Raw genomic sequence first — 27701 nt, 5'->3', positions numbered from 1 at the left:
ATTAATCTTTTTATCTAGAGAGAGAAAAGGAGAATGATCAACATGAAAAGAGACTTTATAAACTACCAGTGACAAGAAAGAAAAGAAACTTCAAGAAAGGTAGAGAATTAAGAAAATACTTTAATTTAGCTGAAATATCTTTCTGTTAGACTATAGAGATGGACAATGAAGTCCTGGAAAGAACTCCTTTAATTCATGATAAGTATGTAAAGAGGAATAAAGTGTTCAAAGTGTAAACTTGAGTAATTATAGTATAGTGAAGTGCTGAAAGATTTGAAGCCTTGAGAGGCAATAAGAAGACTGTTGTCTAGTGAAGCTCACAGAAGCAGATGAAGAAGACTTTTTTTCCTTTGAATACTCATCCTTAAAAATGCTATCCCTCGACTCATGACCCATACACACCTCAGAGTGATGTGAAAATGGGAGGGGCTCTGATAACAGCAGCTCTGGGCAGCTGATATCAGGGCAATGGAAAACTATAACAAAAATAGTTTTCGTGTGAGAAACTCCATAAATTAACAGGAAGAAACTTCTGTTTCTCTACAAAGACAGGTGAAAAGACTGTAGCAAGAATTGGGAGTGTTTTAACCACCAAAGTTCCAAAGTTTTTGTCTCTGTTGTCATGTAAACGAAAGAATAGTAGATAGATAAGAGATGAAAAGGTTTTTTCTGGAAGTTTATTCTGGTGTTCTTATTCTTGTTATTTGTCAATAAACTTTCTTTATTCCTTTTAAGTTTTATGCCTGTTTTACCCTTATTCTAATCCATATCTCACAGCAAGAAATAAGTAATTTTCTTAGTTATTGGTTTTAAACCATGACACCAAATAAACAACTGTAGTTACTTTTTCCCATTGGTTCCAGTTTTGCTACATCCATAATCACATCTGGCATTTCTGATACATTTAGCTATTACATCTCAGCCTTAAATGATACAGAACCATAAGGGCTGGAAAAGACCTCGAAGATCATCCAGTCCAACTGCTAACCAAACGCTGCCAAGTCCACCTCTAAACCATGTCCCAAATTAACACCTTTACACATTTTTTAAATACCTTCATGGACAGTGACTCTGCCAACTCCCTGGGGAGCCTGTTCCAATGCTTGACAATCCCTTCTGTGAAGAAGTTTTCCCAAACCTCTACAAGTTTTTTTGCTATGGTAACCTAGACACTGCAGGTTTTTTCCCAAGATTGCATTCCCCAAAAAGACTCCAATATTGAACTCACTTCTCTTACAGTTACCTGGGAAGCTTGTCTTCCTCTCATGCAGTTCCCCATAACCAGCTGTGAAATCCAGGTGTTTTTCATGGTGTTACACTGTAATGTTTGCCAGCTGCTCACTCTGCTGTTTGTTATGTTTGGCAGTTTCTCTTGTTATGTTCTGTTTTTTCTCATGCTCTGTTCCATTACATAAGTCTCACCATGGGGCCTAGTCATCTTCATAATGTATTTCAGTGGGAAAAGTAATCCATAATGTGTCCCAGTGCAGAAATCACAGAAAAATACAAACAACTTGTCCCCTAGAGGGAATCTCAGAAAACATGGTTGGAAAGGATTTCTGGAAGTCATCCAGGTGAGTCTTAAGAATTGCTGAGGAAGGAAATTCACCACCTCTTTGGTCAAATTGCTTCAGTGCTTAACTACTCTCACCATGGAAGAATTCCTTCCTTACAGGTCACTGGCATTTTTATTGCTCTGCCTTGTTGCTGGAAAATTTTCCTCTTGTCATTTTAGTGCGCACATCTGATCCAAGTCTGGTGCAAAATTGTTTTTTACAGCATGAAAGTAAAGTTTGTTCCTGTATCCTATCAAGTCCACTTTTCTGCTTTTCCAAGTCACATCAGCAACATTTGTGGTTCAGGACAAGGAAGAGGTTAAAAAAAATAAATTAAATTTAACCAAATTACTTAATGAAAACAAAAGACAGCTGCCTTTCCTCATAAATGGTTCAAAAGCCATAGAGATGTATCAAATACATCACAGTTTTCAATTCTGTGGAATCACTTCCCCTAAATCAAGGCTGCCTCTTGTACAGAGAGAAAAGGAAGGGAGAGCCTTGGGTTTAGAGCAAAAGAGGCAGGGAAGCTATTCCAAAGCTTTAAATGAAAGACGCTGTCAGAAATTCAGAAATGGAACTCGATACCTGGCTAAGGATGTTAGTATAGTCTGAGTTGCTAAGCAACAAACACAAGTTACTGATTTCAACATTAAGGAAATTCTGTCATTTCAAGAATGAATTACAGTCTATTTTGTATTATTTAGAAGAAACCAAAATGTACTTTGTAGTGATAGAGTACTTATCACTGCCACTAACATATAATTTTCATACACTGGTTAAAAAATATAAAATTCTTAATCCAGATGTGGATACCCAGACAGAAGCAGCCTCCTTTCCTCAATTCTTCCTCTTTCCTTGAGATGTTTTAATGTCACCAAACCTGAAGTTGATCTCTACCACTCGAGTCCTTCTATTTTTTTGTATCTACACCTCTGTCAGTTTATGGCAGAAAGATGTATTATAGTAATCAATGTTCTGCTGAAAGTACAGCATCTTTTTTGATGCTTATAAGATTTATGAGCTAAAATAAGTCCTGGTCAGCATACATGTTAAGTGTTTTAAAAAATGCTGTTGAAATCATTCCAGAGTACTTCTTTTTCTTTTCTACCCTTTTATTTTTTTGGTGGGGATTTTTGGTGGATTTTGGTTGCTTGCTTGGTTGATTGGTTTTGGTTTTTTGTGCACTTATTGTGCCAAAGCATATTCAGGCATTTTGGTTATTGTACCATCTCCAGGTAAAGAAAAAAATTCAGTGACATGAAGAAAGACAAAACCACACAGGATAAGATGGGAAAGCATTTAAAAGATGATCAGCAGCTTAATACATTTGCAGATGTAAGTCTTTACTTATGACCTTTTGTGATTTGTACCATGTAAGAAATTTGTACCACATACTTAGAAGTAATATGTAGATCATTACATAACTACTCATCAGTTAGGATTATTCTGCTTTTGTCTGTACCATGAATATGATGGGCCAAATGATAATTGCCACCTAGTGAAAGCTGGGGAGGTTTTACAGATCTCAACAGACCAATTTACACTGGTCAAGCACTTCATTCATCCTTCTTCCACCTCTCTTGGCACTTCCTTATTGCTGTTTGGGGAAGGAAGGTAATTTCACACTTGAAGTCTATCTAGGATTTTTTTTTATTTTTAAATAAGGAAAAGTTTCTTCTGGGTGTTATGTTTATCTGGCCACATGCAAAAGCTATGAATATATTGGCTCCACTGTTCTCCTTCTGCATGAGACCCATCCTTTGTTGGGAAAACGCTGCCATCGCAACCCAGGGCAGCAGAAGGCGAGGGGGCTGGCAGACAGGGAGAAAAAGCAGGTTGGATTTTCAGGCTAATTACAATGTTTTGTGTTCTGGGTCACCTTGTAAATGAGATGCAATGCTCAGAAAACTGCAGCCAAAGCTGCTCAGCAGAAAGTGGAGCAAACAAACAGAAGTTCTGGTGGTTTTTAGCCTTTCTTGAACACAACCTGCAATTTTCATAGTGAACAATTACAATGGTTCTAGAAAACTGGTTTGTAGGACATCTTGCTAAATGGACAAAAGTTGTTTTTATATTCCAGGCTGTAAAATTGTTCATTCTGGGTCTGGTGAGTGATCTGTATCAATAAACTTCTACCCTCAGAATTCTTCTGACACGCTTGCTAAAATGCATTAAAAATAATTTTAACACAGCCTCAATTAAACACATTTGAGCAGCTTTGCAAGTTAATGCTGCTTCCAAACATTTTGTCATATTGATCAGTTTAGCACTTCTTCAGTTTAAGGCTGGCATGATTTCTGATTATCTGTACTGCACATGTAAAACATTTCTAGGCTATCTGAAGAACAGATCTGAAGGCAGCTGAAGTTTGGTTCATACATCTCCACTGCCGGTGGCTTGTGCTTATATTGTTCGTTCACCTTATAATTCTGCAACTTGAATCACACTTTCCACAGGAATATTGTGAAAATTGGTATTTGCACTGCTCTTTGAGGATGTCTCACCCTCACTCCTGCTATTTTCTGGATGACGGTGGGCTGGTAGTTTATGCAGTAAGGTTCCATTTTGAAGTGCAGCTTCACATAAATGTGCACCAAGAACACTTTTACTCTTAAAAAACTGTACAGGTTGTATATATGTTAGATCATACCAGGACTGATTCCTGATACAGGGTATGGATGTTGTGGGGATGTGAAATTGCAGATAGGACTGTAAGAGTACTTTGGGGCCCCTCAGGTAATTGCTGCCTAATGCACCTGCACATTGCACCTTGGCTTTAACTGTGCAGCTCTGCTAGGAGAGGACTTTGCTGCTGAATATTTGCAGCCCTGGGGCTTTTTAAAAATGTGTAGATGTGGCACTTAAGATATGATTTAGTGTTGGACTTGGCTGGGTTAATGTTTGCACTCAATGGTTTAGAGGCCTTTTCCAATCTATGATAGTGTTTACCTGAGGTGTTGATGAGGACGTCAGGATGGACCTGACAGACTATTCCCAGCACACTATTAACAAGACTTACTCTCCTATGGTTTTGGCTTTGCTCCTCTCTGCCTTGAACAACACAGATAAGTCACTTGCAGAGAGAAAAACAAGTTATACACTGAGTCATCACTTTGATAGCTCAGATCAGGCACGTAACTGCTAGAACTTGCTCAAAAATTTGTGGGTCACAAGATTTAGTTTACATCAGAGCTATCATGTCTAAGACCTGCTTTTGGACTCTTACTGGTTTTTAGTAAAATATTTTAGCCTAGCTCAGTTTTTATAACAAAGTCAAAGAATGCCTGAATGAAACCTTATGTTCTCCAATATTAAGAATTTCTTAGGAATGTAGTAGAACTGGTAAGATGATCTTGTCTGTTCTAGCCTTATACATAAGCAGTTCACTAAGTTCTTAATCTTCTTTTGAATTCTCTGGGCTTAATATTTACAGTTGCAATTTTTTAATCTTTGTTGCAGTAATACTAAAGACTGCTGTTGTAAAAGAGCTTCAACTGTATCACAAAATCCAGTAAAATTTGCATATTCTCTCTGCAACAATAGGTCAGCATCTTCCTTTAAAATATGTCAGTCCTTTGAAATTAGCAGGCAATTTGTTAGTGCACCTAAACACTAAAGAGGCAGTAAATTGATCCCTGACTTCAGGCCCCCTGGTTCCACAGTTATTGTAAAAGATGCAAAATTAAACAAGATTTTTATTCCAGTGAACAGAGTCAATTCAGACCAATGGAAGAATGGGAGAATATTGTTAATTCCTCAGGCAAATCTAAATCTTTCATCCTGCCCTTTCTGGGGCTTCCTCAAAACTGTTGCAAAGACAACTACTATAAAAATTTATCAGAATAGCCTTTTGCCTCATAATTACATCTCCGCAAATACTGCTGCCTCTGCAATACTTTTTTCTGTTCCTATGCCCAGGAGATAATCCATCTTCAATAATTTGCAGCAAATTATAATTATTGATGAGTCTTCAGACTGCCTTCTTTGAAGGACATACATGTCCCATTAACCATGTGTTTGATTGTTAGGACCCATTTCAACCCCTCTTATTCTGCCATCAGCTCAACAAAATTATGTAGAAAGTGTTCTGCAGTTTTCTAGCTCTGCAGTTTACCAGAACACTTAGAGAAAACAGACCAGGAAAATTGCTATAATTACTTTAAATTTTTAATAGCTCTCTTGTGCTGTGGCCTTAATCCATATGAAATTGCTAAAGTAAGGAGTAAATAAAGCAGCTGTTACAGGTCATTGAGCTACAATATGGCCACGGCTTCCTGAAGAATATTCAGTACTACTATACGAAGTACATATAGTCACTTATAAAAATATAAGTTAGTAGAGAATATAGAATTATAGTTAAAAAAAGAACTCCCAGAATCTTACATGAGAAAATGTCAATACCATATTATATGCACAGTGTAGTATGGAACCATTAGAACCTAAGAGATGCACAGTTCCTGGTGTGTAGGGCTGGATGACTGCATACCTATACATTTAAATACCATTTTTATATCTGTTTATGCTAATCACTAACATGCATCTGTGGCTGTTTAAATGATTGTACAACTGCAGGCTATGGTAGCTGAACTTTTACATATTAATTTAAATGTGTCTGTGTTTACTTTACCAGCCCCGGAGTGCAGATAAGAAGATAAGAAAAGGAAATGCCAAGGCTGTGAGACAGAAATTCTTGTTTCTGTACTTTTCAAAATGCGTCTGATGTAGCTCCAAGATGGCTTACAGAGGTGAATTAACATGCTACAATATTAAAACTCAGTCTATTAAGCTGTTTTGAAATTAAACTTAATGTTATATCAGTGGCAAGAGGTCTTAGGCACAGCAATATGGTTTTATGCTGGAGGATCTTTGTGCAAAGGAAGATGTCTATATAACTCCCAGTTTAATATTTACTCTCAAAAAACACATGTACCTGATCCAGCAAATGCACATGTGGCTAAGGTCCTTTTCCTTTGCCATTATTTAAAAAAGAGGATTTCTAAACATTCTGTTGTAATAAATGGAATTGATTCATTCTAACTAAATTATAACTATTTGGAAAGTTATTAGAAGCAATCAAAAGAATCAGTGTTATAAGGCAGATGTACCCTTTTACAGATGTTACATGTTAAAATTGAGGTACAGGATGTAGTTTAGAAAATAAGTGATGTCCCAAGACGAAAATGGCCTTGAGATGGACAAAATTAGAACGACTTTAGGCATTGGGCCTAAAAATCAGTAAATATAAGACGAATTAGTAGACTTACATAACACAACGCTTAGTACGCATGCGCAAACCTCTGAGGCCATCTGAAGGACAACGAGGAAGAGGAGAAGCCTTCGCAAAAAGACCACAAACAGAAGACTGAAGACCCCCTAACAACAAGTGAGGCACGCGCCATGAAAGTATAGTGACGTAAAGTCAGAAAAATCGGAAATAGGGGGAAACTTATGGGAAACAATGAATAAGCATACAGTATATAAGTTTAGCTTGAAGTGCTTTGTTTTGTATGTGAGGCACACCTCCGTACCCCGGTCGATTTTGGATGTGAGGTGGGGTGAGAAGCCCTCCCCATTCCCCGGTTGGTTTTGCTTATGCTTTAATCATACTTAATTACTGGCAGATTATATATATAAATTGTAATTTTTCACTAAATTATATTATTTTACTAAACTGTATTTTTTTATACCAAATTACTATTCAATTTACTAAATTGTATTTATTTTTAATTAAACTGCCTAATGGGACCCAAGGGACCTAGTTGTCAAAATTCTAATTTCATTTACATCACTATCAATGTTGACAAATCCTCTGAAAAAATACTAGAGGGTTTTATACGTGAACTGAAATTGACATATACTTTATTTAAATGCTTGCTTAAAAGCTGTGTACATTGTCTTTGCCTTAAATAGCATGGTTCTAGATAAATACAGTGTGTGCAGATATCTTTGTAGGTCAGTGTGCTGGTTTTGCATTAATTGACATTTGGTGAGGAGGGAAGAAGCCACCCACTGCAATTATTTTTGCTGAGAAGCTACTAAGAGCTTCCTCTATGCCTGTAAAAAACCAATAACTGGCTAGCTCTGAGAATTGACAATGTATTAAACCATTTAGAAGCTGTGTCCGCCTCTGTGAAATCCACATTTTAAAGATGGGCAAGCCCCAGAAACCTCTCTCTTGCTTCCAGCCTTAAAAGGTAACTGGGTTGCAGTCGGGCCAGCCACCCTCTGCTGGGGTTTGCATGGCCTGGCAGGGCTGGGCCAGATCCCAGCAGTGCCTGGGTGGGGGACGAGAGACTGCAGGGCCACAGCTGAAGCTGGGCCAGGCCGCAGATGTTGACATCTTGCTGACACTAAGCCCTACCCCTGCCACTGACCTGTGCCCAGCTGTGGTCTGCTGGGCACAGGGAACAGCTCCAGGCCGGGTCCTGTGGCTCCTGCGTGGCCCCAGCAGCTGCCAGACAGAAGGAGGGGCCCAATGCGGCCTGAAATCCATTACTATGACTGCTTCAGCCACTGCCTGGCAGAAATCATCATGACCATCAGGAAGCCTGGGCAAGATGTTAACTGCTTCACTTCACAGAGGAGACCTGCAAACCTTGGTCCTCTCTCAAGGGAGAGAAAAGGATAGAGTGAGGACATGTAGAAGACAATATGAAGACACCAAGGTCAATAAAGAAGGAGTCAAGTCCCAGATGGAAGGAGAATGAGATGCCCTAGTATTGGGGGCTGAAAGTTCTTTTGGTAAGGCCATGGAGATGGACTATGATCCACTAAAATACCCCCTGTAATTAATGAGAAAGTATGGGGAGATGGAGTGTTCAAAATGTAGGTGTGAACAGAGGCATCCATAATGAAGCAGATGTTGCAGTAGCTGTGATCCCATGAGATACTTGAACGAGAGATGAGAGTGATGATGACCCTTTGCTCCCAGGGAGAGAAGATCTCTGTGCCCAGAGATTAAGATGATTGCAGAGATAGATAAGGAGAACCTTTGCTTTTGAACAGCTCATCCTTAAAATAATACCCCATAAATTGACATGGCCCAGTAACTCAGACATGGGAAGACTGTGAAAATGAGAGTAGCTTCACTCTTGCAGATCTTTTCCCAAGCAGCTGCTATTCGTGGAAATTGAAAGCCAGGAGAGAACTGTTTCTTGTGGAGAAGTCTCAATGGCCTGGCAAGAGAAATCTCCTACAAGAACAGGTGAAATACTATTGCAGAGGTGGTAACTGATTTAAAATCCCAGGTGTTGTCTCTACATTGTCATTTGGGAAAGAAGTTGGGCAGCAGGAGGAAAAGTGTTCTGAAGGTTTTATTCTTATTATTCTTTTAGTTCTGTTAATAAAGTTTTTTTTTAACCTTTTAAGTTTGGATCCTGTTTTGCCCTCCTCCTAATTAATATCTCACAGCAGGAAATGAGTAAATAATTCTAGTAGGTGCACTGGCAATTTTAGCGCAAAACCCATTACATTATTTGGTGCATTGGCTGAGAAACTCAAATTGGTGAACCAAAATCACTACAGTCAACTACATTTGTAATCCTGAATACTGAATATATAAGGAATTCTGAAATTATAAGGAAAAACACTTCAATCATCAAGGAACAGCAAAAGCAAGATTATATATTAAGGAAAGTATGTATTAGAAAAAAGCTAACACAGCTTTTGGTGCAGGGAAGGCTTTACATAGATACAGGGAGGGCTGTTGGAGCTCCCTAAAAGCACGTGTGAGTGTTGGACATCAAAGATGCATAGACAGACTGTTTGGCTTCCTAGTGACCTTCAACAAGATATTTTTATAAAGAATCTCAGAGCATCTCAGATTTTATAAAGACTGAAGGGAATATTGGAAACATTTCAGAGAAGAGTGGCAAGTATGATCAGAAGCACAGAAAGGCTTCTGTATGAGGAGCTAAACTGAGTAGCCTGAAGCCTGGAAAAAATATCATTGGGAAGGGAATACTGCAGTATTTTATACAACCGTAAGTGAAGAGATGTGTTCTCCATACATTTTCCAATGCATGCACTAAGAATTAAATTAGTGGATCAAGTGGACTTTGATCAAATCAAAACAAATGAAAGGAGACTTCTTCACATAATGCAAATATGAACCATGGAACTCCTTGCTCTGAGATTTTGTAGATACTGTAGTTTAAAGCCAGAAGGCAGGTCAAAAAGTTAATGGAGAAAAAAAAATTGAGACTTATAAAGCTCAAAGTTAGCGTACTTCAAGATGATGCACAGAATCACAGAATTGTTAAAACTGGAAAAGAAACTCAAGATCATTGATCTCAACCATTAACCCAGTACTGCCAACTTCACCACTAAACCACATTCCTAAGTGCCAAATCTACACATTCTAAATCAGTGGAACCTGGGGAAGAATAGCCAGTCTGTCACCTCTGTACTGCTACATTGTTCTGAGGCACAATTTTCACTGCCTGAAAATCCTCTCTTCATGTGCCTGTGATCTTTCCTTAGGCTGTTTGTGTTCCTCAAATAAAGATAAAAGGTAACAGCAATAACAATATTTGTATGGCAAGCTTTGTAACTGATTCTTTGATAAATTTTGGAGCAAAAAGACAAGAGAAAAAAAAAGATGTTTACTAATGACTTTCTTTCTTTTGCTTCCACCATGATCTCAGTGAGTTCCAACATGTACTTCTAAGGGTTCTTTCCCCTCCACTCAATCTAAGTACAGAATCTAAGCTGAGCAGCACGTTAGATTTTTCTTGGAATAGTAAAGCTCTGCAACCATGTGTATCAACCTCTAGAGGTGACAGAGGTTATGTGTACCCAGAGCAACTTTAGGAAGTCCATTTATATAAAAGCAGAAAGCCTGTCCAAGTAAACAGTGTATCTGTGAAGCTATGTGTCTTCTGCAGTGTGCTGCATAAGCAGAGAAATTCCCAGGCTGGGTAAAAAGCAATGTCACATAGTTTATGCCTAAGCTCACTGAAAAAAGAAATGTTGGGTTTCTTTAACATACTTCTCTTGAACAGGATTTTCTGCATCACTGAATCCATCTTTTGTTTTATTGACTAGCAGATGCCTATTCAATCATTCATATAAGTATTATAACCTAGAAAGTGATGACTGGAAATTATATTAAATAATCTTAGACCAAGTGACATCTGCTGCTTGATTAGAGATCTATTCAAAGCCTTTTTTATCTGCTGGAACTTCTTGTGTCTTATGCTTTGACCAAATCAGAGAATGTTTCAAAAAAGTATAGGTCAAATGTAATAAAACAGTAGGCAATAGTCTATTATTGAAAATATTATAATACTTTAAAATAAATAATAAGCTCAAAGGTGGAATTTCTCATATATTTAAATGAAAATCTCTTACTTGAGCAGTGAGTTTCTGAGGCAACTCAGGGTAAAATATTTTCTCTACAAAAATGGCACCTACCAGTGATTTCAGAGACAATTATAAGCTTCTGTTTGTTTACTTACAAGGACTGAAAATCTCCATGGTGGTACAGAAGTAGTTTGGTATATGCCATTACATTTATATAGACACAGGAATTTTGAATCCCTAGTAACACTCCAAATAAAAGTTTATGAATGTCAACAATTAACATGAAGCGTAAATGCTATTTTTTTGCTGCAGAAATTATATAAATATTATCCACGTAACTTATTAAATAATGCATCATGACACTAATTTGAATTACCTTTTCCCATATTATATATGAAAGTAGCTTTGTCTTCCTTTGAGAAATACTTGGATACATTTGTTTAATGTAATGAAATTGCAAACAGCAAGTGACGTACATTCAGATCAGGTCTGTAAGAAAATAAATTTCAAGTGCCATTCCTTAGCACATGAAGGGAATTTTCCTCCAGGAGAGGAGAAAGAATTGTTGTGGAAATTTTCATACTGTGCAGAAATATGTTTATCTTTTACATGTTTCTCTTTTACATGTAAGATGTTTCTCACCTTACAAGATGTCTGCATTACATTTTGTTGAGACTAAATACAGTCTAGTTCTCAGTATGAAATATGTCACAATACAGAAATGACAGATTTCTGATTTAAGACCATTACAAGAGCTGTTACGGAATTATCCTTTAATGTGTGCTCACTTCTCATTTACTTTAATTAAGAAAATATACAGAAGGATCTTAAGCATATGGAAGTAATTGAAATACATGCAGTAAGCACAGTTTTCTCAGAGCAGGGAAGATATTCATGTCACCTTGGCTCTCTTCTGCAGAGCTGGAAGGACGTCTGGCACCTGCCCAGAAACACTGCAGCTATTAATTATAGTAGAGTAAGAAATTACTTTCTGTTGAAACATGAGTATCCAGAAATATTCTTGGCAGATATTTCTCTACTATGAACTTGCTGTTCAGCTGAGTGTTTGGAACACTTCCTACACATTTTTTAAATCTTTGTTTATAGAATCCACCTTTTAAATACATTTATTTAGTAAGGTTTCAGTGAAACGACAACTTCAGTGAGTAGTTTCTAACTGATCTAGTTAAAATGTCAAAGATCACCTAGGGCAAAAAGAAAGTGGATTGCAGGGTTTATCTGCTCTATTTCTGTGATCAGAGGACAGTCAGAGATGAGATTATAGAGTACCTGGGGTAACTGCTAGAATCACACAATAAGCACTTTCAATCACTTGGGAACTGCACTCATCAATGAAACCAATTTATAAAAACATCACAATATGAAATATTTTGGAAATTGTCAAACCATTTCCACCACTTAGCAGTTCATCCAACTGAATAAGAGAGGTCAGTCACTGAAACCCAAAGTGCTAGGATGACTGACATCAAGAGTTTCTCTTCTGAGTGGTATGAGAGAATGTTGGGGGTTAGGTGTCCTTTATTTTTTTAGTTCTGGCTTGCCTGTGGAATTTTTACCCATTAGTTTCAGGGAAAACCTAACTGTGGGCACTTGGTGGGTGTTTGAGAGAACCCAGAGTTCGGCCGGGCCCAGGGGGGGAAGGGGGCCAGAAAAAAGGATGGTGGAGACAGTTTGATGGGCTTCTTCAGCTTCAGAGAAGGACACTTCGGGGCGCGGAGCTGTTGCAGTGGGGAGAAGGGAATTTCGCCATCACCCACACGGAGCTGCTGCTTCTTCTCCTTCTTCCCTCTTCGTTGGTGGTCTCTCACCCCTGTCCTACCGGGACGTGTGGCAGTGCCAGGCACCGCCGCGGAGCTGCTGATACACCTCAGCCACCGGCCCAGGATCTCTGCTCATCCCTGCTGTTCCAGCCGACCGTTCCACAGAGCCCCGCAGGAGCACCAGGACAGACTGCCCGAGGGGGTTTCTGAAATAAAGCCTCTCCTCCATCCCTTCCCGGCTCAGCCGAGAAGGCTGTCACGGGGTCCCTGGTTCTGTTTTTTTGCTAATGCTGTAGTTATTGTTTGTTTGCCTGGTTATACATACTAGCAAAGAACTGTTATTCCTATCCCCAGATCTCTGCCTTAGAGCCCCTTGATTTCAGAATTACCATAATTCGGAGGGGGGGGTCTACATTCTTTCATTCCAAGGGACACCTGTCTTCTAAAACCGAGACAGAGAAAAGATTGTCTCAGGCAGGCTGGTGATTCATTTTACGCTGAGAACTGGCTAATAATGAGAGTTCCTTGATCTGCAGAAAGAAAAAAAAAAAAAAAAAAAAAATAAGAGGTTGGATGGCGAAACAACAAAACAACAGCTGAGAAGCACCCAACTCCTGTAGCAGCTATGTCTGTCCCTGTCAGACTGCACAGCTCTGCATTACTTGTTCTTCACAAGTAGGTTTAAGCAAAAAATATTTCAGGGACAGGGCAAGGCTGGGCTGGGCTTCCAACTGCTTTTCCTTCCAGCAGAAAAAGGGACAGAGAGGATGCTGTGCCTTAACAGGTTGCAGAAAAATCTTTAGCATCTTCTTGATCCGTTTCTTTCTGTGCCTGAGCAAAAGAATTTTACACTGACCTTGTTTATCCTAAATGGAGTATAGGAGCATGCACTCCTTTTAAAGAACTGTGTACTGAGCAGCATTATCTAGCATCTTCTCATCACACAATGTATATAATAAAGATAATTGTTAAAAAAATAATTACCTGTAATTACATATTACCTCTTATTTCAAAAATCTTATTAATATTTCTAAAAATTCATGCATGCACTTGAAACATAATGGCTTCAAACTTTCCTTTGCAATAATTAAAGAGCAACAAAAATCTATTTTAAAAGCTTTGCTGCCTGGCTGATGTTGTTTTAATGTTACCCTTTATTAAAATTCCATCTCACCTCCAAACATGCAATCCAAGTAAGAGAGTGGGAAAGAGGAAAGATCTAAAGTCTCCTTTCCCAAATGCCTTGAAGGATATCATCAAACAAAGCAGGCATCCAGATAAATCAGACATGTGCTCCTTTTCAGAGAATCAATTAACAAATGATAAAAATTAGACTGTATTTTTCTGTCTCATATGCAATTGGAAATAGATAAAAGCATTGTTTCTAGCAATTCTCATTCTACATTATAAACTCATATGCACTCATTCTAGACACCTTTCCTTCTCTAGGACAAACATAATTTACAACAGTTACCTCTCTTCTTTATTATGCTAAATATGGGCAGTTGCAGCAATAGCAATATTTTGCATTGCTAGCCCAGAAACAGTAAGTGAAACAAGCATAAAATAATAGAATAAGCAAGTATCAAAAAGTTGGAACAGAAACTGAGCAGAACATGAAACCAGATGATTTAACTGAGAGTGTTAGCGTTCAGGAACACACATAACCACGAATGGTTACATGAAGGTGCTTTATTTAAAGAGCTCTGGGTGTCAGGGGTACACACACCCAAATCTGACCCAATTTGGGTTTTCAAGTTTAACATATTTTATACTCTATCATTATGCAACTTACATATTAATTATTAAACTTACATTGTTCTATTGTATGCATTGTTTTTACCCAAGCATGAATTTCTCATGATCCCCCCCTTAGCCCCCTAGCATGGTTCCCCATGTTCTCTAAACAATAATTATATCTAATCACATCTAACAATTGTATCATTTATCATATACTGACTACACAGGTGCAGCTTGACCTGGTCTTTAGCAAGCACAAGGCCTAACATTTTCCAGGGCCTGCTTTTCTCATGGCTTTCCAAACTTAACTTTCTAAGTCCCCGAATTTTCTAAGATTTAAGGCCTTTTACTATCAAGAGAGTTTTTTTCTGGTTTATCTATTTATTTATTTATTTATATTCCTAATGTATATATCCACCACCCAAAAAAAATATGTTTTCTTACACAGATTCCTCACAAAACACAGGCAGCTGAGATTTCATAATGATACGACCCAATATTATTCCCTAATCCTCCATCTCCACTGGCTATCCCAGTTGTCATATTTACCACAGCCACCTAGATATGCAGGGAAAGCATGTGATCCATGCTTTGGCTGTAAGTCACCTCTTTGAGCTGGGGAAGCCTGAAACCTTCTCATCAGCAGGCATGGGTGTCAGTGTTAAGGGGTGTCATGGTTTAAAACCAATAACTAAGAAAATTACTTATTTCTTGCTGTGAGATATGGATTAGAACAAGAGCAAAACAGGCATAAAACTTAAAAGGAATAAACAAAGTTTATTGACAAACTACAATAATAAGAACACCAGAATAAACTTCCAGAAAAACCTTTTCATCTCCTATCTACCCACTATTCCCTTGTTCACATGACAACAGAGACAAAAACTTTGGAACTTTGGTGGTTAAAACAGTCCCAATTCTTGCTACAGTCTTTTCACCAGTCTTTGTAGAGAAACAGAAGTTTCTTCCTGTTAATTTATGGAGTTTCTCACACGAAAACTATTTTTGTTATAGTTTTCCATTGCCCTGATATCAGCTGCCCAGAGCTGCTGTTATCAGAGCCCACCCCTCCCATTTTCACATCACTCTGAGGTGTGTATGGGCCATGAGTCTAGGGATAGCATTTTTAAGGATGAGTATTCAAAGGCAAAAAAGTCTTCTTCATCTGTTTCTGTGAGCTTCACTAGACAACAGTTTTGTTGGGGAAGGTGAAACAGGGAAACCTTATGAATGTGATTGTTTGGCACTAGTTTGTGAAAATATGAAGGCTAGAATCAAAGTAGAAATGAAAGCCTGCTTTGAGTTATAGGATACTGAGTACTGGTTAACCAAAAAACAATAGCCTAGCCAGCTAGAGGAGAATCCCTGTTGATAAAACAATGTCCTTCTGCTGATAAGAAGAGTCCAAAAGTAAAGAAGCAAGGAAAGAACTTGTAAAGCTTTGTAGAGTATAAAATGCAACACTGTATGTTAATATAGGGAAGCTCATAGGTTGTATGTAAATTCTTTAGTGGGTGTGTCTCATGGTGACTAGTTACTAAGAATTAGAATATTCACGATAGAAAAAGATATATTGGATTGTAGTAAGAACACTCTTAGCTCTTACCTCTGAACCCCTCCCCCTTACCCCTTTACCCCTCTTCCCAACTCTTAACTCTCAGCCCCCTCTCCCTGCTCCTACCCCTCTCGTCTTCCCTGCTCTCTCCCTCTGGTTTTTCCCTCTTTCCCTCTGTTTCTCTTACTCCCTCCCTCCCCCTTCCAACCGCACCTCCCCTGCTCGACCTGTGCTCTCTCCCCTCCCCTGGACCACATGGATGCCAAGGCTGGTGGCAGACATGGGTCTTCCCTCCTTTTACCCTTATAATAAATTGCTTATACTTGAACAGCTTGACCCTAGAGAAGTCTCTCACCGCGAGCGAGCATTTTTACATCTCTAATAAGTTTTCTCATTGCCTCTCAAGGCTTCAAATCTCCACTTCACTATACCATAATTACTCAAATTTACACTTTGAACACTTTATTCCTCCCTAGATACTTATCATGAATTAAAGGAGTTCTTTTCAGGACTTCATTGTCCATCTCCATAGTTTTAACAGAAAGATATTTCAGCTAAATTAAAGCATCTTCTTAATTCTCTACCTTTTCTGAAGCTTCTTTTCTTTCCTGTCACTGGTAGTTTATAAAGTCTCTTTTCATGTTGATCACTCTTTTTTCTCTCTGGATAAAAGATTAATCCGCAAGTCTCATCTGGGTAATGAAAGAGTTAAAACCTTGCCCAGGCTGTTGTAGGTAGTTCTGTGGCCTCGGCCGATGCAGGAACTGGAGCCGTCTGCAATGGAAAGTTCCTCATGTCTGCTCTGGAGAGTGTAGTCACCGCCCCAGCCCGCTGCAGATCCAGAGTCTCTCTTTCTTCACTCAGCAGTTTCTAGTGAATTTAGGTACAGCAAAAAACCTGCAGCCGAGCCAGAGATCAGCTCAGCCCGGCCCGGCCAGAGCCCGGGGAAAAATCTTCCGCAGGGCCTGCATCTCCCAGCCGGGAGATGCGTCAGGCCCAGCCCTGTCCCCGCCCGGCCGCATGGCCTGGGCAGGGAACGGGAGGCCTGGAGCTCTGCCACCCTTCACAGCCAGGAAACAAAGAGAACCAAGAGAACTCTGGTTTTACACTTTAAAGTAGGGTTCACGAGTTGATCCCACTTTTCAATGGCCTAAACTGCTGTCAATTCTCAGCAATGACCGATAATTGGTCAGGAGAAAAGACTCCAGGCAGTTCCCAGCAACTTCAACTTTTCTTAAAGGTAAAGTAACTCCATGACATGGGGGTAGCCATCTTCACTGTGGCCAGCCTTCAGAACTTAATTCATTAACTAATGACAAAAATAAACTGGTACACTTGCAGAGCAGACATTTCACACATTTTCAGGGCCTCTGGGCTGTGGAGCTGCTTGTATCATGGCTCTCTAACTTCATGCTAATTCCAGGACAAAGGATGATGGCTTCAAACTGAAAGTGGGCAGGTTTAGATGAGGTATTAGGAGAAATTCTTCACTGTGAGGTTGGTGAAACACTGAAATGGGTTGTCCTGAGAAGCTGTGAATGCCCATGTCTGGAAGTGCTCAAGGCCAGGTTGGAGAGGGCTTTGAGCAACTCTTCCAGGCAGGGGAGTTGAAACTAAATAATCTTTAAGGTCCCTTCCCATGCAAACTATTCTGTGATTCTATGAAGTCATGAGATATAAATAAGACTTCTTGGAAGCACCAGTGATATGCAGAAAGAAACCTCTATAACCCACAGAGTAAGTTATAAGAGTAAGTATGTATTTATTCAGCACTGAGGTACATGAGGGTTAGCTCCTCCAAAATCATGCACACCCTGGAGACTTGCCCTTCTCTTTTTTATTCTTTACAAACTAGGGTTACACAATATGCTTAATACATATTCACTTCCTAACCCTGCCTGTCCTCACTTCATATTACAATTAGCTCCACGCCTCTTTGCGACTGCGCACTGCTTCTTGTTGGTCACTCTGGTGGTCATCTGGGGGTCTTTGGGATGAAATCAATGATTCTCCCCTCAGTTGAACTTTTCACCTTGTCTCTTTGCACATGCTCCTTTTAGTCCTTTGACCATCTTTCAGACTTGGATACCATTTCCCCCAGCTTAGGTGTCCAAAGAATCCCCTTGTCCTGTGGTGCTTTTGTCCTTGCATCTTGTTTGCACACTATCTCCTTATCTTGTAGTCTTGTTCTCTTCTTGCTCTTGTGGGAGCAGTAAGCATTTCATATAGTTTCGGCAGCCCCCTTCTTTTAGTCAAAGCATTTCTTTACGCTTGATTCCTAATTCTTAATTTTTCTGTTTCACCAGTTTTAAAGAGTCCTACTCCACCAAATCTGACACACAAGCTCGTGTCAGTAATAAGTGACAGAATACCCAGTATCCAGACCATATCTACAGGCTTCTTGCCTCTCTAAATGTTCTCTCAACTATCATTTAAATAGTTTCCCCTGCCTGATGTCAACAATTTTGTTCTTAAGCTCCTTTTCCAAGTACATTATGCTCACACAAAAAATCCTCTTTACCCTCTTTACTTGTGTCCTATATACATCCCACTTGGCAGTCACAGGCCTTGCTCTAAAAGCTCCTAGGGACCCAGGGCAATCCGAGTCAAGCCAAACACTAACAGGGAGTGCCTTTTTCTTGTCACTCTTCCAAATTAATACAGTAAAATTCTGAAAGTCATTAGAGATGGAACAAATACAAAAAAGAAAAATCAAGTGTGCAGGGCAGGTGTCCCAGTTTGGAAGACAGGTGTCTGCTAGGGAGGGCAGGAGCCTCTCTTAGAATGAAAAAATCCAAACCCCCTCCCTCCAAATTACTACGATTTTGAAATCAAGGGGCTCTCAGGCAAAGATATAGGGATAGGAATAACAGTTCTTTACAAGTATTTATAACAAGGCAAACAAACAATAGTAACTACAGCATTAGCAAGAAAACAGAACCAGGGACCTCGTGACAGCTTTCTCGGCTGAGCCGGGAAGGGATGGAGGAGAGGCTTTGCTTCACAAACCCCCTTGGGCAGTCAGTCCTGGTGCTCCTGCAGGGCTCTGTGGAACGGTCGGCTGGAACAGCAGGGATGAGCAGAGATCCTGGGCCGGTGGCTGAGGTGTATCAGCAGCTCCATGGCGGTGCCTGGCACTGCCACACGTCCCGGCAGGACAGTGGGTGCGAGGCCAACCGACAAAAAGGGAAGAAGGAGAAGAAGCAGCAGCTCTGTCTCGGTGATGGCAAAATTCCCTTCTCCAAGCAACAACCACTCCAAGCACCTGTCCTGCTCTGAAGCTGAAGAAACCAACCCCCCCATAGTTGCCCCTGCCCTCCCTTTTACCTGACCCACTTTCCCCCTGGGCCCAGCCAAACTCATTATCTTTCTCCAGAACTCACTAAATATCAGCAACCAGGCTTCCCAACAACTAATGGGAAAAATTCCGTATGTGACAAGGAACAAAAGGAAGGACACCTAACCCCAAACAGTAGGGTAATAATCAGGCAGCAATTAGATTAATTTAGACTGGTAGGTAACAAACTTTAAAAGGAACACCTAGTTTTCTGGGTTTTTTTTTTTCCTCTTGCTATGTCAAAAGTTTGGTGATATTTGGCATCATGGATGGGCTCTGCTTCAGGCAGGTAACTGAACAGAGTGCTTCAGATGTGCAAACTATGCCACCAGTAACTCCAAACATGTCTAAATCCATGTTAAGTCTTTAGCAGACTAGGCAGGCCTGCTATGGAACAGCTGCATATAGTGTTATTTTGGAGCTCTTGCCCAAACCCACTCCATTTAGCAACCAGAAGAAAATAATAAAATAATTTGCTGATGCAAATAGTCAAGATAGATCTGGGAGAACAAATATAAGCACAAAGGGCTCTAGCTTCACAAATACCCAAGACTAAAAGGGTTCCTCTTGCTCCTACTGCAAACCCAATCTATCTATCCCACAAAACTCCAGCCCCTGGGTGAGGAGCCCCATCCAGTTCCATACTGGGGCTCCCTTATTTATGAACAGATACAGATCCCACAGATGAACTCACAGTTAACCAGGACTTCACATAACAATTGCTGTTGCCCAAAATCTCCCATTTCAGGTACTAAAATATCAAAATATTTTAATATTTTATAAAACCAAAATACCTAGCTGACTCCACCTTCAGATGTAAAATTTTAAGAGACAAGTTTTGATACACATTTTATTTTTATCAGTGTGGAACTGAGGAATCTGCTATTTTTTCAGTTTTCAGTTCACACTCCAAAGAGAAACATACAGAAGAGAAACATCAGGATTTACATTTTTTCAAACTTTTATTCAACAACCTGCTTGCAGAAAATGAATAAACAAAAGCTTACATTAAATACTGTACAAAATATTAAAGTTGTAGAGGAGCTAGTCCCCAGGTATGCTCACTTTTTGTATCCTCAGCCATCTGCACTGCAGCTCCCAGAACAAAACAAGATCTGAAGGTTTTCCTGGCTGCAACTAATTACGACATATGAGAACTGCAGCCCTTGACAGGCTCCTGCTCAGTAGAATTTGGCAAAACAAAAGCAGTCAGCTGTTCACACTGCAGTAAAAAACCCCTGACGTTTACAAATGAAAAACAATCAAGTATAATAAATGCATTTCTCTTAAAAAACAGATGAGCCCACAATCCTGAGGCACACTTTTCAGAAGACAAATAAAACATGTTTTTCTGCTATGGAAATAGGCTTTGTGGGAAATGCTCTGCATTGATGACCTGTAGGAAATTACATTTCTCAAACCCTTCAGGAAAGAAAAGCAGATTACCATAGGAAGTTTCAACCACAATCACTGAGTAGAAGTCTTCAGATTCAGTAGCTTCAGACCAGAACCATGAACAGCCATCAAGCTCCTTTACAGTCACTACTGCTATTTTTAGTACAGTTGTTAGGAGGGCTTGAATTCCTTCTCTCTCCAATCAATGTTTTTATAAGGTGTTGTATAAGTTTATGGGACATTTTTAGAGCTATCAAAGGCCAACTTAAGGAGGAGGATCTTCTCCTCTAATAGCTTTGTACTTTGCCATATCTTCTGGGAACACCTTTGTCAGTTCTTGAATTAACAGGCTTTTAAATTTCTGGAAAGAGAAAAGAAATGTATATATGATCTGGATAATTTATTTAGATTTCATCAAGCAGTGTTACCCGATGATCAGAAATGTCTGTACTCAACACATCTCTCAGTGAACTGAAGTACCCAAAAAATCCAAAAACCACACAAAGAAAGTTATATTTACAAAATCCACAGAAAGTGCCCAAGCAAAATCCACATTTTGCAGAATGCACCAGGCAAACCAAACTGTCTTTGAATTCTCAGAAATTCACTTGCATCTTCTCCTAAGAAATACAAAGCAGTCAGACCTCTCTAGTAAACCCTGGTGCACCAATATCTGCCTAACCTTATATAGGAAAGATGATTAAGGACATGTCCTCTTGATTTGATATGGAATCCACTCCACCTTCAAAAAGCAACTCACACCTGTCTTAGAACACAATTTCACAAGCACAGACAAAATAAAGAGAAGGTCAGGACTTATCTCCACATGTCTATATTCTGGAGTACAACTTGTTATCCTCCACACTAAGTTCAGTCAAACAAAGAACATTCTCAGAACTCACTAAAATTCGCTTTCTGATTGTGTTTTTCTGCAGTAGTTCCAGGAGTTAAACAGTATCACAGAATGCTTAGGTTCATACTAAATGAAAATACAAGTTCAGAAACTCGTAAACACTGGGATGCATTTTTGCTAATTTTATAAAGATTAACTGATGATTCAGAGCATATTTGACGTTTTAACCCTCTACAATCCATTCAAGACTGAAAAAACACCCCTTTTGTTTTGCTTATTTCTTATAAGTTTGCACACAACAAAATTGGACACCTGTAAAAAAAACCAAGTAAAATATCTCTACTGCTACACATAGCTTTAGCCAATATAAAATCACAGTGAAAGCAGCATCCCCAACTATGGATGCTAACTATGAGATGCTAACTAAGCAGGGAGCACAGTGCCTATGGAATAGCAGGCTGCATAACTTTCTCAGTCTCACCTGAGAAAGTGGCCTGGGAAATCATAAGGAAAAATTAAAACAACCCTCAGAGATAAAAGACAGCCTTGCAGGTGCTGTTTGTCTGTTCCTTGTTTTCTTGCAAGAGAAGGTCGAGGGGTGGTGTACACCACTGACCAATGATAGTGACGTGTTAGTTTACTAGCCAATAAGTTTCACTTTTCTGTACTTTCACATATTGGTCTATAAAAGAAGATCTGAGGTAATAAACCTTAAGAGAAAGAAAAGAGAAAGAACTCTCCTGTTCAACTCACAAGAGAGTCTGTGTCATTCTTCTCGCCGTTCCCAATAGAGCGACACCCAACTACAGAACGAACTACAGGTTTTCTTTCCTAAACAGGCTATACCAGCATGAATTAAGATACAGGGATGGAGCAATTTCTAAGACAAATCACATAATAACAGAAATTAATAACTGCACAAGTGAAAAATACCCACATATTTACAGAAAGGTAAAAACTTATCAAATGCATTATTGCATTATATTTCCATTAATTCTGGTTTACCTTCATAGTGTCAATTTTTCCTTTCACTTGCTCATTTTTAGCCAAAGCTCGCTCCAGACACTCTTTAGTGTAAAGCTGAGGGTTGCGGCCTTGATCTATATATCTGAAAATAAAAAAAACACTACTAAATGATCATATTCCTACTAGGATGCTCTCCAAGGTATGGAATTACTCATCTTGCTGTCTTTTTCTTTCTACTATTATCTGAAATGTGCACTTTAAAAACCACCACAGTTAAACTCAGCCATTTTCAAAAGGCAGCTCAAGGACCAGGCCATGGCCAGCAAACCTGTTCCCAGAAAGTCTGGAGAGCTTTGAACAAAGTATTAAAAGCACACAAATTATCTATCTATCTATCTATCTATCTATCTATCTATCTATCTATCTATCTATCTATCTATCTATCTATCTATATCTCTCTCTCTCTCCCCCAGCTGCTCACAGGCAATAAGCACAGATGATCAAATGAAGATGGTCCTTTCCCAAGCAACTGGAAGGGCACTAACCAGGAAGTGGCCTAGTTAGGACATGGCGAGCATTAAGCACACCAGAATATGGCACCCAGCAAATCGAGGACAAGGAGAAGATGCACATACCACAGTAAAGAGTAAAAAATTAACACTACTGTTATCTATGTTAATATTACTGTTATAATACTGTTGTTATTATAGCAAACCTATGTGATATTTTGTTCTGCAATACAATTCCTGGCAAAGGGAAACTCTCTAGGGAGAACATTTAAGAGTCATCAAAAATTTACAGCTGGTGTTAAGAGCCCAACTGAAGAAAGCTGTGAACAGCCACTAACACGCTGGAGTACAGCAAACCAGTAACATCTGGACTTAAAAGAAACACTAGTGAATTAACTTGTAAGCTATATCACAAAAGCTCTCTAGCATAGCTCTTCCTCTATGTTAATTTTTTTTTCAATGTTCCAATTCTCTGCCAGACTACCACTCCTGAAACTAAACACCTGAGTACTGACTTACTTTATTTTCACTTGCAACTTTAAATGCTGAACCTAATCTAGTGTAGAAACCTATTTTTAAAAATGAAAGTTGGCTTACTAAATGGGTGTCCCTGCCCATGCTAGGGGTGATAAAACCAGACGTTCTTGAAGGTCCCTTCTAACCTAACCCATTCTGTGATGTTATAAAATTACAAAATTCAGTAGAATTCGTGTTACTGCCTACATATGTAGAAGTAAAAAAAAAAAAAAAAAAAATCTGAAGGGCCAGGCTGGAGAGAGCTCTCAGCAACTTATCTAGTAGGTGGCATCCCTGACCACGGTGGGGGGAGTTGGAACTAGATGAGCTTTAAGGTCCCTTCCAATCAAAGCATCCAGTGCTTCTATGAAGACAGGCATATATTTTACCACTTCTCCTACTTTTCTTCCTTCTAACAGGCAGAAGGTACTTCTGACCTCCTTCTACCTGCACACGTTCTCATGAGGTTTTCAGAAGGACCAAGTTTGAGAAAAGCTGCCCTCAGCCAAAATACCCATGCTACAAAGGCAGGCTACCTCGAGTCACCGACTGCAGCACCTCCCCTTCCAGTCACACACAGACTTACTCAAAAACTTCTAAGGGCACGCTGATATCGTGAAGCTGCTGCCGGCACTTATCGATATCCTGCAAGCCCGTCACCATGAAATTCCTGTTGGGAAGAAAAACGGGTTGGGTTTTTCGGGGTCGCTGCGCTGCCCCTGACGATGGGTGCGAGGCGAACGATACCCAGACAGGGAGAGAGTCCTGAGACACCACCCTGGGCCTGGAGGGGCAGAAGGCCCCGAAGCCCGGCCAGGCCTGCCCCAGCCAACGGCCCCTCACAATTTCTGATTGAGCCCCGTCTGGCTGCTGGGCTGGAAGTCGCTGACGATGATGCCAAGCTGCCTGATGTTCTCCACGAACTTCTCCAAGTGCTCTTCCAGGGAGTCGAACTTCTCCGCCATCGCCACCACCTCCCCAGCGCTGCGCCACTTCCGCCCGCGGGCGCCTGCGCGGGAGGGAGGCACGAGGCTGGACGGTTACGCCTCCTGGACAACCCACTCCCCCCTCCCCTCACAGGAGGAGCCGTTGCAGCTGTCGCCGCCGTCGCGTGAGGGCGAAACAGGGGCAAGCGCCGCTTCACCGAATAGGTGACCAGACCCCAGAATAGGGTGTTCGAACGTGTCTTCTGTCTGCCAGCTCTGAGCCGTCTTTGGGCATGTGTAAGAAATAGAAGCCGTGACAGGCAGAGGTTTTACTTCATAATAAACTCCACACTGGAATCATCTGGGGAATAGCAAAACATAAAGACACAGAAGCGCAGAGTGGTTTAGGATGGAAGGGATAATCTAGTTCTAGTTTTTCCATAGGCAGAGAAACCTCCCGCTAGACCAGGTGCTCAAAGCCCATTACAACCTAGGCTTGAACACTTCGAGGCGTGGGGCATCCACAGCTTCTCTGAGCAGCCTGTTCTAGTGCTTCACTACCCTCACAATAAATTAGGAATTTATTAGGAATTATTAGGAATAAATTTATTCCTAATATCCAATCTAAACACACCCTCTCTCAGCTTGAGCCCATTACTTCTTTTTCTATTATGAATCAGTCTATATTAAATAATCCAGCTATCAGTCATCTTTGTGGGAAGGTTGTCTGACATGCTTAGACCCCCATGACACATCACAATAACTATGTTTTACAAATAGCTTGTCTCCAGTATGTCTGTTTTGGGTTGAATCTGGGCAGATCAGTCCAGAAATGTCAGGAGATAACTCATCCTGACATGATGTCGGGGGTCCCCAACACAGGAAGGACATGGACCCTTGGAGAGAGTCCAGAGTCCACATTGATCAGAGAGATAGAGCACCTCTTCTATGAGGAAAGGCTGAGAGACTTGGGATTGTTCAGCCTAGAAAAGAGAAGGGGCAACCTAATTACAGCCTTCCAGTATTTTTTGGGAGTCTACAAAAATGATGAAGAGGGACTTCGTAAAAGAGCATGCAATGACAGGACCAGGGGGAATGACTTCAAACTGAAAGACGGTAGGATTAGATTAGATATTAGAAATAAATTCTTTACTGTGAGCATAGTGAAACACTGGAAGAGGTTGCCCAGAGAAGCTGTGGGTGTCCCATCCCTGGAAGTGTTCAAGACCAGGCTGGATGGGGCTCTGAGCAGCTTGGTCGAGCAGGAGTCCCTGCTCATGACAGGGGTTGTAACTAGATACCTTCCATACCAAACTGGGATTTAATGTATTTTATGCATTTTGTAGCTATAACTTGCAGCAATTTCTGCTCCACAATGAGAACCATCAAAATCTGCAATTCTTGTTTTCTTGGATGTGTCTTATTTTTCCATTTTCTATTCCTGACAATAACACCATCAAATGTTTGGCTTCTATTCATGCTTATACCAGCAGCAGGAATTTGGGTTTTTGTAAAATATAAAGCACTGTTTGAGAGTTCATAGGATTAAGTATGCTAAACTAAATTTAAAAAGCAAGCAACTGTAAAGAGCACTGAATATTAAGGAAGATACATAACTGTGCAGATGTGAAATTAAAAAATAATCCTAGGATGCAGAAAACAATTTATCAGTTCTAGGCCTTGACAAGTATTGTCATCCTATGATAAAATAATCCCACTGTCTGTTGATCAGCAGTTGCTGGCCCTCCTATATCTATTGTTGGCAGAATGTTGTCTGGACAGCAGAAGTCCCAGAATTACGAGGTTTTAAGACAATTACTTCACACATGAGAGATCTTGGTCTGAGAAAAACAATAACTTTTTCTAATATTTGGAAGGAAGAATGTAGAATAGGGTGCATTTACCAAGTTAGATCTGAACATGAGGAACAGGGGTATCAAGTTTTGAAAGAATGGTGTAAATAAAAATTATGTCAGACTTGGGTCTGCAAGAGACACAAGAGACTGGGATTCAAACAGAAGAGTTGCTTTATGTCTATCTTTGCATATGGGCAAACACATCCAGTAGAAGTCTGAAGCAGAACCACTTGCTTTAAATTCAGTAACAAACAAGGGCTTTGAGGTGCTGTTGAAGCTTCCTCTCCTTCCTGTTTGGGTAAAAGCCTTTGGTTTTTGGAACTGACCAAATAAGACTTCCAGCTTGCTTGGAATAAGTCCTATAGATGTCCATGATCACATCTAATTCAGAGAACACATTCAACAGAAGAAAATAATAGAAGTTTAACATCAAATATAGAGATGTCCAGTTCATTGTAAAGCTATATTTACTAGTCTGGTTAGGTTAGATTAATTAATTATGTTAGATAAACGAAGACAGTGCTTTTAAGTTTAAAATTTGCTGTAACATATTACTGGTTGCTAAATTTTTCTCATGATCACCAGCTTGTCATTGTTTTATGTTAAGGGGTAAAATATAAAAGTGAGAAACTTGTGTTCCAGTGAGAGAGAGAAAGAGAGAGAGAAACAGAAAGAAAGAAAGAAAGTAAGTCTGGCAAATAACTGAATTTATCAATAGGTACATAGAGACAGAAAGTTTTAGAAAGAAAATGTCATGGCTCATGATGTAAGTAACCATATTGCACTCATACCCTGATTTTCATACAGGAAGTGGGCAATTACAGGCTTGTAAGCTGGGCATCTGTACTGGCAGTTAAGTAGGGTTTGTAAAAAAGGATAAAATGAGAAGCCGTATGGATCAATATGATCATTTGGGAAGAGCAGCACAGATTACATGAAAGAAAATCCTATTTTGCAAACCTCTAATGAGTTTTTCAAGGGGTCAGCAAGCATGTAGATAAGAGAGAGCTAAATGATACAATCTACTTGATTTCCCATCAGCTCTCAAAGAAATCCTTAAACAAAATCTTTTAAGGAAGTAAAGGAATGGAATAAGGGGAGAAATCCTAGACTAAAGAACTGAATTCCAGATAAGAAATGCAGGACAGGGGCAAGCATTTAATCCTTGCAAGGGGAGAATTGATCCCAGAAGAGTTCCACAGGGAACTAAGCTGAAAATTGTGCCATTTAGTATTGAGAGGAATGACGGGTTTGTCTTTACAAACAAGCTGTGGGTCAGTTGATAAGATGTAGCTATCAGTGAGAGACAACAGAAACAATGGGATGGATTCCAGTAGAAGATCAAAAGAGCACTAAAAGTACACTATGAATTCCATAAAAGTTAAGAAGGGATTATGCATTGTGC

The 27701-nt window shown here is 39.8% G+C and overlaps 1 protein-coding gene across 3 annotated transcripts; it reads right to left on the bottom strand.

Annotated features, from left to right (window-relative positions):
• Positions 1 to 20218: 20218 nt before the first annotated feature.
• On the bottom strand, positions 20219 to 24541 carry MED10 (mediator complex subunit 10). Of its 3 annotated transcripts, none has more exons than XM_015620214.3 (5): positions 24358 to 24541; positions 24101 to 24184; positions 22529 to 22631; positions 22277 to 22403; positions 20219 to 21031 (listed from the first exon to the last, which is right to left on the bottom strand). In XM_015620214.3, the coding sequence occupies exons 1-4, from the start codon at positions 24477 to 24479 to the stop codon at positions 22290 to 22292; spliced, it is 423 nt and encodes a 140-aa protein (XP_015475700.1). In that variant the 5' UTR covers positions 24480 to 24541; the 3' UTR covers positions 20219 to 21031; positions 22277 to 22289. The 3 variants fall into 3 exon arrangements, with proteins under 3 accessions (XP_015475700.1, XP_015475702.1, XP_015475701.1); XM_015620216.3 differs by lacking the exon at positions 22277 to 22403 and adding an exon at positions 21353 to 21436 and having other exon boundaries at positions 24358 to 24540; XM_015620215.3 differs by lacking the exon at positions 22277 to 22403 and having other exon boundaries at positions 24358 to 24539.
• Between the last annotated feature and the right edge of the window lie 3160 nt (positions 24542 to 27701).

This window comes from Parus major, chromosome 2 (assembly GCF_001522545.3).
Source record: "Parus major isolate Abel chromosome 2, Parus_major1.1, whole genome shotgun sequence".
NCBI lineage: Eukaryota > Metazoa > Chordata > Aves > Passeriformes > Paridae > Parus > Parus major.
The sequence above is the reverse complement of the archived record's forward strand: the minus strand, read 5'-3'. Positions and strand labels throughout refer to the sequence as shown.

What these genes read in the sequence shown, in the direction of transcription:
- MED10 (XM_015620214.3), bottom strand. Translation starts at nt 24,479, where the DNA reads ATGGCGGAGAAGTTCGACTCCCTGGAAGAGCACTTGGAGAAGTTCGTG. An exon ending in ACGGGGCTCAATCAGAAATT is followed by an intron (nt 24,185 to 24,357) that starts GTGAGGGGCCGT and finishes TCTTCCCAACAG; the next exon opens with GAATTTCATGGTGACGGGCT. An exon ending in GTGCCCTTAGAAGTTTTTGA is followed by an intron (nt 22,632 to 24,100) that starts GTAAGTCTGTGT and finishes TTTTATTTTCAG; the next exon opens with ATATATAGATCAAGGCCGCA.